Here is an 11,196-nt window from a genome sequence, read left to right on the forward strand (position 1 = left end):
TTGTACCATTTTACGGATAAATAATTATACACCAGCAATTTTAATCGATATATAATATTATGAAAAAATAGAGTATGAGGTAAAATAATTATTAAAAAGATAGAATGAAGAGAAATAGAATTATAGTAAGAGTAAGACGAGTAAAAATAAATAACTATGCAACCACACCAAATTAATTATTATATAAAATGGATTCTTATCAATATATAATATCGAATTTAATCATAAGATATAATAAAATTAAAATAATAGTTAAAATAAGATTATATTTAACAATACTATAGATACAACCGTCCAAACAAAGCGTAGGAAGACGTGTCCCAAATTAGTCCGAGTGTGCTAGTTTTGAATGTAAATGACTTGCTTCCGATCAGATTCCAAAATTCCTGTAACGAAACACCAAAATGAAATCTTTGGTTTCTCTCAAGAACATTCACCGTTCCCCGCCAAATGTTTCCACCTCCGCCGTTAATTCCGTAACGCCACAGCGCCTGTCTTCGCACTCCACCACTATCACCACCACCTCTAACCTTCGTTTCTCTTCTTTTATGTTATATCCACAAAGCTCAATAACCCAATCCTCTTCTTATCCTAACACGTCATTCTGTCGCTGCCGGGCTACCAGTTCCGGCCCACCTTCGCCTCCACAAACCGACCCACCCAATAACGAAGAAGACTCATCCTCATCTCCAGGTATTCGTAGCTCATTTTCTTGTATTTGTATTGAATTTTTTGTTTTCCTATTTATTGCTTCAGATTAAACCGCTATCAATAGCTAAATTTGACTTTGATGCTACTACTTATTGGAGTAGTATCTTTTAGTAAGAACTACTGCTGTGTTTGAAACAAGATTCATATCATGAACTATATTCTTAGACGAGGTTTTAGCTTCAATATACCATCTCTGTTAGATATAATATCTGTTGGGAAGTAGATTCATTTATTGCCAATTCCTTGCAAAATTATGTAATGACTTGTAACTAATTCTTAATCACCTAGGGGATAAGGAAAGGAGATTATGTTTCTTGCTTGATATATTTTCGAGCTATTCTTTTCAAGATCAAAATTTGATGCAATTTATCTGAAAATTAAGATGTCTTAGGAGCAATTTTACCACGTCTTCACATTAGTATATGTTGATGCTTTGCTAATCTTGTAAGCATCTTTCTTCAACTTCGAAAAGTTTTTCATGTATAATGTCATTACTTTCAGTTTCAACTATCTGTTGCTTCATATTTAAAGATGGAAGCTGTTAGAAAGAATGCACCTTGGCTTAGGGTAGTAACAACTATAGAGCTATCTTGCATATTTATATGAATCCTTCAATACCCCCTGCTGCACTGATACAACATGGATGTGGGTGTGTGGTACATACCAGATTTGATCAATTCTTCCAGGGTGCGTTGGCGGCCAAGGAACTAAGAAGCATAGGTTTCCGTGGTTTTTTTTATCCGGTTAACATACATACTCTATACATATACACGTATAACTGCAAAATATTACCCCCAGGGCTTTGGTCTGATGGTAAGAGCGCAATGCGTGATGTGTAGGTTAGGTACATCATGGGTTTGAACCTTGCCACAGTCAAAAATCTGGTATTTAAGCGGAGAAGGGTAGAGGGGCGAGCCCATTATCCCTCATGGATTTCCTGGCAACCACCCCCCACCCCAAAAAAAAAGGAAAAAGAAAAAGAAAAAGAATTGCATTAAGTATTAGAATATTTTGTTATTGCATGAGATATGCTTATGGAATAAAATTATTTATTTTGGTTCGATGTCTTTTCAATTTATTCTTGTACATTTATTAGACGATCCGAACATACCTATACTCATTCCTGTTCCCTGAATCCTAAGTAAATATAATAACAACAGCCCAGTGTATTCCCACAAGTGGGGTTTGGGGAGGATACGATGTACGCAGCCTTTCCCCTACCCTGGAAGGGCAGAGAGACTGTTTCCGGTAGACCCTCGGCTAAAGAAAGGATGGAAGGAGCACTGATAGCAAGTAATAAAAATACAGGATATTTAGAAAACTAAATCCCCCTGAATCCTAAGTATTAGGTGATAAATAATCCCACCCATATCTTATACCTTCACAAGCGTCCATGTACCGTAGCTCTGTGGCATTTCTGGATACAGTGCAGCAAATGATCTCCTAAATGGACAACCAAATGTTCGTTCTGCAAGATACATGGATACTTGGATGCTAATCATCAGAGGAGATTGAGAAACACGATGACAAAAACAAAACATATGTCATAACGTGGAGGTTAATGGTTGGAATGAGCTGAACACTATCGTCATTAATGAATTTTGACCAGTGCACTTATATTTTGGGATGCTTTTTAACTATTTATGAAATGACCTGGATGAAACGATCATTGGCTTAAAAAAAGAGAGTAATTATCCAATGAATGATTTGTGTCACTTGCTCAATAACCTGAAACAAATATTTTGATACCCTTTTCTTGTTCCTCCTTTTTTTTGTTGTGTGTGTGTGTGTGGTGGTGGGTGGGGGTGGGGGTTTATGTTTGGGGTCGAATCCAGGTAAAAATATCTGGCAGCTACTTAATACATTGTTAGTGACACGTTCCAATGACTAGAATTGATCAGGATTAGCAACTGACGGACAAAAAATTGTTAACCTTAAAATATCGCCTGAAATTTCATCTCGCGTTATTAAGTTACTGGCTTAGCATAGCTTTTCTGCTGTGCGAGCTTGTTTTTGCTGTATTTTCTCTACTAAAGGGATCGTCTTGCAAATTATTTATTAATCGATTATTGTTTAGTATATGAGATACTGATGGTCAAGCATCAGACTTAAGTGATAATCTGGGAAGGTGTAATGATTGATGCCAGTAACTTTGGTACTGTTTACTTTTCTTCTGAAACTAATGGAACTCTCTTTTTCCTTGAGTGTATGCTGTGACAGTACTCATATTGTTACGGATCCCTGACAAATGTTTAAATTTCTGAATCAGGTATCGTGGAATCTTTCTCCAAAGCGCAAGACACCATGCAGATCTTTTTTGCTGTATTATTCTGGATGTCACTTTTCTTCTGGTATTCTGTGTGGGATGGGAAGAATGATGGCAGACCAAACAAGGGTTCTCGATTTAGAAGATAAAATTGTAAGAAGTTTCTTTATGGTGTCTTGTACGATTTACTCCTTATGCTGTCTACATGTTAATGTAAAACATGGGGAGCAAAGGGAAGAAAGAAAAAAAGAAAGGATTTAGTGTGTTCGGTAGTTTAGTGTTACTGAAACATGGAGATCGTTCTGTCTGCTTCACTTAAAGGTAGTATAGAGCTCCCTGTTAGCCCAGCTAGCATTAGTTCATTCATGCTGCGATTCTTAAGCTTCTACTATAGGGCTTTGAGAGCAAAATTTGCTGTTCAATTATATGGAATTAGAGTCTATTACGGTGCTCCCTATATTCGAGTCTATTACAGTGCTCCCTATATTCTGCTCTCTTGGATAGAAGAATACTTTGCCCTGTCTTGTTCAAGAATTTATGAGATTTTTTTGTTCCAAAAGCAAAGCAGACTTTTCCTTCTCTTTGTTGTCTTGTGGCGTGTGTGTGATTGAATTGAAAAGAAATCCTAAATAATAAGAATGTCGTTGGCTATCAGGTACCACAACTACTTAGCTTAACCTAGTGTTTTAAAGTAGTTCCCTGTAGGAAGTTTTGAAATATCAGTTTTAGAAATACTCATGTCTCTGAAAACTGCAAGCTTCTTGCTCTTTCCTTACTTTTTTCAACCGTGATATGAGAACGAGTAAGTAAAGATTAATTCCTCCAGCGCTATCTGTATGGTATGATATGGAGAAACATATGGTAGTGGCCTTCATCCTTGTGAAGGAAATGTAGATTTTGTTACAATATATCTTAGTGTAGAAATATTCAACCCCCTTTTTTCTTTTGGTGAAAGAAGAATTTGGAGCAATTGTCATCTAATGAGCTGAAGCAACTATTAGTGTCTTTTCCTTGGTGAATGTGGTGTGTATTTTCTTTTCTCATCGGAGCTATTTTTCCTCTCCCCGACTAGTGATGAATGTACAAGACTTGCACAGCATCATGATTCCTGAGTAAGGTGGTTTAGTACTCTTATTCAAATAAGTCTTGCTAATACAACAACAACAACAACCCAGTAAAATTTCACAAGTGGGGTCTGGGGAGGGTAAAGTGTACGCAGACCTTACCCCTACCCAATGGGTAGAGAGGTTGTTTCCAAAATACCAAATTCTAGATGTTGCTATTTGAATGCAACAAACAAGAAACACAGCTGGGGATGTAAGCTGTCCTAGAGTTGTTTTAACACTTCTCATCCTTTCTGCTTAGTATGTCTATGCCTCTGAAATTATAAATGAGAAAATAAACATCTCTCTATGCACTGGCAATTATTCTTCTCTTTTCGGTTTTCCCTTCTGCAAGCGAGTGGAAATTTGATAACTTGATGAACCAAGCACAATACACGTTTTTAAACTCTCGTGGAGTCCTCAGGCTATGGCGTCGGCATACTGGGTATACAGAGTTTTGTGTGAATGACGGCAATTATGGTTTATTACAAGGCCATGTAGGAAGTGAAAGAGAAAGTTCATTAGTATTGTATTAGATCGTGAATTTGGGTGTGAAAGAGCATAACTTGCCTGCTTTTATGTTGAGCACATTCGTTTGAACTCTTGATATGTAAAGGCAGATATTTAAACTTGACATGTTTGAATTTAGACGTTCTTAGCACTAAACTCATTTTCCCTTTAAATATTTGTTGAGATTTTTGTGGGGTTTCACATAAAACTCTCAATACTGGATCGGTCCCTGTTGATATGGAGGTGTGGATGGAAGTGGAAACTCTTAGTGAAGGAAGTTCGTAAAAAATTCCGTCTGTACACAAAAAGCAGGACCAGCTTCCTCTGGTAACGAAAGAAGAGGAGAAGAGAAGAGAAGATAGGTAAATTCTTTTAGTTAAAGACAGGGCAGTGGCCCCCTTTTGGTACCTGAATTTGGCATTCCACTGCATGATTGATGACTGCTAGCGAAAATCCTAAGCAACCAACTAGTAGTGTATTACTGGTGTGTTATGATTGTCTCTATTGAACGCGTTTGGTTATATTGTAAATTGGCAACAGGGACCTCCTTTTACTGCAATTTATTATTCGTGTCATTTGTTGATTAGATCCCATCAAAGGAAGAAACCCCAAAATAATCCCTATTTATATTCAGACGGAATCCGGGTAAGAATAATTGAAGGAACTCTGGAGTCTTTGAACTGTTCCACTAGTATAAAACTCCATAGATTTTTGTGCTTTGACGTCCATCAATGGTAACTTTACGAAAAGAGAAATTGAGGAGGAACTGCTTGTGCTAGTCGTTTTCAACCTGCAAAAATAATCTGTGTAATTTGTATTTCTGTGACTTCTGGGCTCACTTCACTGCGAGGATCCAATCATTTGAGAAAGGTGGAGCCACCCTGTTCCAAAATATCATCTCGTCTTTCATCCTCTAAGATGTGGTGTTTTAATATTAACATAGCTTATAGGGAAATACGTCTTTCTTTATCTCACAAAAATATTTAAAAACTTAAATTGCAAGTTACAATTTCTATACCACTAAAAGTTTTTCCTATTTTTCCTCTACTTCCCTTGCTACTTACGACTTTGCCCCTCTAAAAGTGTCACTACGACTAATTTGGCCCGAGTATGCAGCATAAAGTTGGTGCAAACGCATATGATCATCGACCGCTCTAAAATCTCATAGCTACACCATCTTTCCTATTATCAAACCATTTAGAGCTCGTTTGGAACAGGAGACTGAGGGATATTTAATTTCGAGTTAAATTTAAGATGATTTTATGGAATAAAATCCCGATATAATTAATTTTAAATTAATTATTCCGAGATTGTAATATTTTCTTTATCCCTATGAGATAACAATCTAGAATATCCCGAAATAATTAATTGTGGGATAATTTATTGGGAATTTTTCGTTCCTATGCAATATTTAAAACTTATTTACCAAAAGTATTCTAATTTTGTATATTACCCGCCCTAAACAAGGATTACTTACAAATTATATACATTCCACCTTAAAAGGCTTCCAATCCATTATTAGTGCCTTCAATCAAGGGATTTAGTTACACAGTTTTCCTTTTTTCTCTCCTCTCTCCCCTTTCTCTCCAGAATATTGGGACCAAAAATACTCCCAACAATCAACATTTTTCACAAAACAAATCAAGTAATTACAGTAATTTCTTCCACCTTAGGACACTGTTCAGCTATTAAAGAAATACAGTCGGTGATCTAAGTCTTGAGATTCGGAAGTGGTACACTATTTTGGTGACATCAAGATATGCAATCAACTAAAATGAATGATAGTCCAATACTCGTGGTTCTGTTTATAGGACTTCATGTTAATGATACTTGCAATATGCCAAAACTACATATATGGAGATGGATGAAACTATGGAGCCAAAAATGGCTAAATGATGTAAGAGAATTTATAAGCCAACTTTACGAAGAATATCATATTCAACTAAAACACCAGTTCCATTTCTTAAACTACGTACTACGAAGCTGATAGTCATACGCTACAATGCACGCAGTTGAAAACCAATTGCTAAATAATCCTATTTCACACTTACTAGGAGTACTTTTTACAATATCATTTCTGTTGTTCATAACTTCTTTTTCTTTTATGCCATCATAAGAATTATTGTGAACAAGACTACACTTAGAATACACTAGCAGGAATTCCAAAAGAGGAGGTACAATGGTAGTTCAATATGAGTGACATGTTGGATTACTTTAAGCTTGGCATTTTATAGAACACTTACACTACTAAATTACAACAATTATGTTTCCCAAGGAATCAACAATTATTCATCAGCACAATCTAAAAGAGAACTTCTACTGAATCTAAATTTCATTGCATATTTATATTCAAACTAAAGACATAAAATCCCTATCTCTAAGAACAATATATGGTACATCAACATACAAATTAAAAATAAATTTCGTACAAATTTAATGCAAATTTGAATATCTACAACAACATACATAGTAAAAATAAATTTCATACAACTAATTATATATTATACAACTTATTTACAACTTCCATATATTATTTCTACCCAATTAAATATAACTACATTATCATACAACTTAAAATATAATTTTTATATAAATTTTATACAATATGTCTTTTGTATATATTTTGTATCTGATTTGTATATATTTTGTCTGTGGTGTGTGCTTCTTCCTCTCTAAAATTCCAATCAAAACTTATTCTCTTAATACAATTTTGATACATATCAACAACTTTATGTAAAAAGATAGTATTGATATCTTAAATATAAATTTTATACAACGATTCATACATTATACAATTATTTTTCAAATTTCATACAACATTCAAATAAAAATATATATATAACTACAACAGAATATAATTTACATATAATTATAATATAACTTTACTATAATTTCGTAAGTATATTGTATGTCATGTCTTCTTCTTCTTCTTCTTCTTCTTCTTCTTCTTCTTCTTCTTCTTCTTCTTCTTCTAGTTTCAATATGAAATTCAACCCAAATCAAGTCTAATATTCACCAAAATACCCTCAAAATTGAGATATAAACTCCAAACAATATTCCCAATTGTTTGCAACAACACCCAATACAAATAAATAATAGTTTTTGAAAACCCAAATTCGATTTCAAAGCTTTAAAGCTTTTTAATGGTTGTCAATGTTAGAGAGTCAAATACCTTCAAAATTTATTGATTGGCAATTTCAATTTGAACACCAATTGTGTAACATGAAAGAAAATTGCTAAGTTAAAACGATTGAAATCCATTGATGAATTCCATTAAAACTCTATACAACAAGAAAGCATAAAAAACAGAGAACATTAAATGAAGAAAAAATGGAGAAAAAAACAGAGAAGGTGAGTAGAGAGACGAGGAGAGAGACGGAGAGAGAGACTGGCAAGTATAAAGGGATAAGGAAATAACTGATATCCTTTATTCAATTCCTAATATAAATAGATACTCATTTAAAATTTATTTATATATTTGATAAATTGTATATGACCATGTAATTAAGAGCCCATTTGGACATAAGAATTTTTTTAACTTTTTTCGAAATATTTTCACTTTTTTTTCGAAATCAGTGTTTGGCCATAAAATTTTCAATTTTCACTTGAATATGAATTTTGAAATTTTTTAAAAATTTAAAAAACTCCAAAAAATTATTTTTCAAATTTTTCACTCAGATCACTCATAAAACTTCAAAAACAACCCAAAATTATATTCATGTCCAAACACAACTCTAATTTTTAAATACCATTTTTACTTTAAAAATTTTATTTTTTTTTTAAATTTTACAATTCTTACGTCCAAATGTCCACTAAATTAAAATTTGAGTAGGGATGTAAGGAGGTTTCAAATAGTATATTGGAGGATAAAAATCCCTAACTTATTCCGGTAAAGACCCCAAAACTATTTGTAGCACACTGAGCAGAACCGGACCCACGGCAGTATGGTAGTCACCACCTAAATATCATTCAACGTGCAGATTTATACTCGAATACTGTATGACTTTTGTCGGTTTCGGGACCATTTGGCCAATCAACGGCTCTGATTTATTTCCATCAGCGATCTTCTTTTTTCTATAAAAACCTTCCAAGTTGCAACTCAGCCAACCACTTCTCACTCTCTCCTCCAAAGGAGGGACTCCTTTGGTTACTCACTCTGATTTCTGAAATTAAAAAACCTAATTTGCGATTGATCTCATCCAAAAGATGCTATTAAGAAGCTCATCAAGTCCTTTACTGAATTCATGGGTACCAATCTCGTGCGGGTCGTCGCCGGAATCAGACAAGATGCTACCAATACAGACGCCGCAATTGATTAGGACTGGATCTCATTCGATGTCTACGTCGTTTGGTCATGATGAATCTCCGACCAAACATTCATCCAGCCGGTGCATGCGCGAGTCGGACCTCCGAGATCCAGCTGTACTTCCCAAGAAGAACAAAAACGGGTCAAAGAAGCCGAAGCCGGCGAAGCTAAAAGAGAGAGAAGTGGGTTCGACAGAGGTGACGAGATTGTTGTCGAATTCCGGTTTGGGAAAGGCGGAGGAGGAGGCTTCTGCTGTGGCTGTTGAGGAAAAAGGGAGGGTGTTGCAGTCCCTGGTGGCGGGCGGTGCAGGTGGAGGCGGAGGAGGTAGAGTTTGCGGTGGAGGTGGCAGCGGCGGGTCACGTGATGGGGATGGACCGGATTCTCAAGATTCAAATAGTTGGCATGGACATGAGAGTACGGAGGCTTATTACCAGAAAATGATCGAAGCCAATCCAGGAAATGGTCTCCTTCTGGCCAATTATGCCAGATTCTTGAAAGAGGTAAGGCAATTCTAGATTAGAGTTTCATTGCCTCTGAATAATTATGTATTTGAATAGTTAAGTACTCCATTTATCAATATGATTTATTGGGTCATTTGATGCCAATTATTGGGGAAACAGGTTAAGGGGGATTTAGGAAAAGCCGAGGAGTACTGCGGAAGAGCAATATTAGCAAATCCAAATGATGGTAATGTGTTGTCACTCTACGCTGATCTAATATGGCAAACCCAAAAAGACGCAGGTCGTGCCCACACATACTTTGATCAAGCCGTGAAATCTGACCCTGATGACTGGTATGCATATGCACTGCATCTCTTTCTTTTTAACATTTGAAATCTTTAGATGAGTAAAAAGATTCTAGTTGTCACCTATATTAGATATTGCTATTTGCTATCATGTTAATGATTGATGGAACCTTCAACTGATTCCAGCCTGAATAGCTCTACTATAGATGGACCACATTTGTATGCTATTTGTCTACTCTCTTGAAAAATCTTGGTGGTCCATTTGCCCAAACTATCACACAATTGTGTCAATTGACCCTGTTAGGATTATGGTGGCGTGCTTCATTTATCTTTTAACGTGACGAATGGGTGCTATATTGTTAATGCAGCTATGTACTGGCCTCATATGCTAGATTCTTGTGGGATGCTGAAGAAGAGGACGAGAACGAGGAAGAAGAACTAAGCGAGGGAAGTAGGCAATTTGGTATTCCGAATGGGAATTCAGCAGCAACCCAGAACTACTTTGGTGCATCATCTCATCGACCTCCTTTGACTGCTGCTTCTTAGATTTGCAGTCTCTTCTAATGTTAATCACACTCTGGAGCAAATTGTTTAGATAACTAATAGTACTACTATATAAGTAGCTAAGAAATAGATTACTCTCGAGTTTCGACTACGAAGAGTTTTCTCTTCCTGTCTCTTTTACAAGCATTAATAAAACTAGAGTTCTGACTAATTATAATTTTGTGATGTATGATAACCGAGAAATATCATTTGTACACTTCGTTACTCTGAAATAAAGCATAAAGCTAGTTGTTCTGTAGTATGATAAGTGCTCACTAATTCTCCAGAAAACACTTAAGAGGCTCTAATGACTATAAATTTAACATAGAATACCTTCCCTCCATTTTTTTCTGTTGGATATTGGATTTGAACGTGTCCCATTGAATGTTCAGTGGACCAAATTTGTTTGGTTAACCTAAGACGAATAACTCTGGCCTTTGCTTTCCTCCGAAATCGTTAACTCTATCTGAAGAAAAAGTAGAAGCACTCTGGCCAACCACACAAATCTGGCATATTGGAAAGAGAGATCATCTCGAGTGCGATCATTGCCAAACTCGAGAAATGCGTTCCTCCCCTAAACTCAAAATATGCGTTACAAATTAGTTTTAAATGAGTATCCCTTTATATTAGGAATTGAATAAGGAATTAGTTATTTCTCATCTTTGTTTACTCTCCCTCCTGCGCTCTCTCTCTCTCTCCGTCTCTCGCTGTCTCTCGTTCTCTGTTCTTTCCTCAAATTTTCTTCCTCTGATGTTGTATATATTTTTACTTGAATTCACCAATAGATTTTAATCATTTAATTATAGAGTTTTAACTTAGAAATTTCCTTTCACGTTGCACAATTGGTGTTCAAATTGAAATTATCAATTAATAAATTTTGAAGGTGTTTGACTCTCCACCATTGACAACCATTAAAAAGCTTTGAATTCGAATTTGAGTTTTCAAAAACCATTACTTGTTTGGATTGGGTGTTATTGCAAACAATTGGGAATATTGTTTGGAGTTTATATCT

At 35.5% G+C, this 11,196-nt stretch overlaps 1 protein-coding gene and 1 long non-coding RNA gene across 2 annotated transcripts; both read left to right on the top strand.

The window, feature by feature from the left end:
* The first annotated feature begins 310 nt into the window (after positions 1 to 310).
* LOC104115158 (uncharacterized) lies at positions 311 to 3,556 on the top strand. Its single transcript, XR_011414996.1, has 2 exons — positions 311 to 693; positions 2,981 to 3,556. It is a non-coding gene; the product is annotated as an uncharacterized lncRNA (long non-coding RNA).
* Positions 3,557 to 8,617: 5,061 nt separating this feature from the next.
* LOC104115157 (uncharacterized) lies at positions 8,618 to 10,446 on the top strand. The gene is made up of 3 exons (XM_009625740.4): positions 8,618 to 9,396; positions 9,517 to 9,689; positions 10,010 to 10,446. The coding sequence occupies exons 1-3, from the start codon at positions 8,797 to 8,799 to the stop codon at positions 10,185 to 10,187; spliced, it is 951 nt and encodes a 316-aa protein (XP_009624035.1). The 5' UTR covers positions 8,618 to 8,796; the 3' UTR covers positions 10,188 to 10,446.
* Positions 10,447 to 11,196: the final 750 nt, after the last annotated feature.

This window comes from Nicotiana tomentosiformis, chromosome 3, assembly GCF_000390325.3.
Source record: "Nicotiana tomentosiformis chromosome 3, ASM39032v3, whole genome shotgun sequence".
Taxonomy (NCBI): Eukaryota; Viridiplantae; Streptophyta; class Magnoliopsida; order Solanales; family Solanaceae; genus Nicotiana; species Nicotiana tomentosiformis.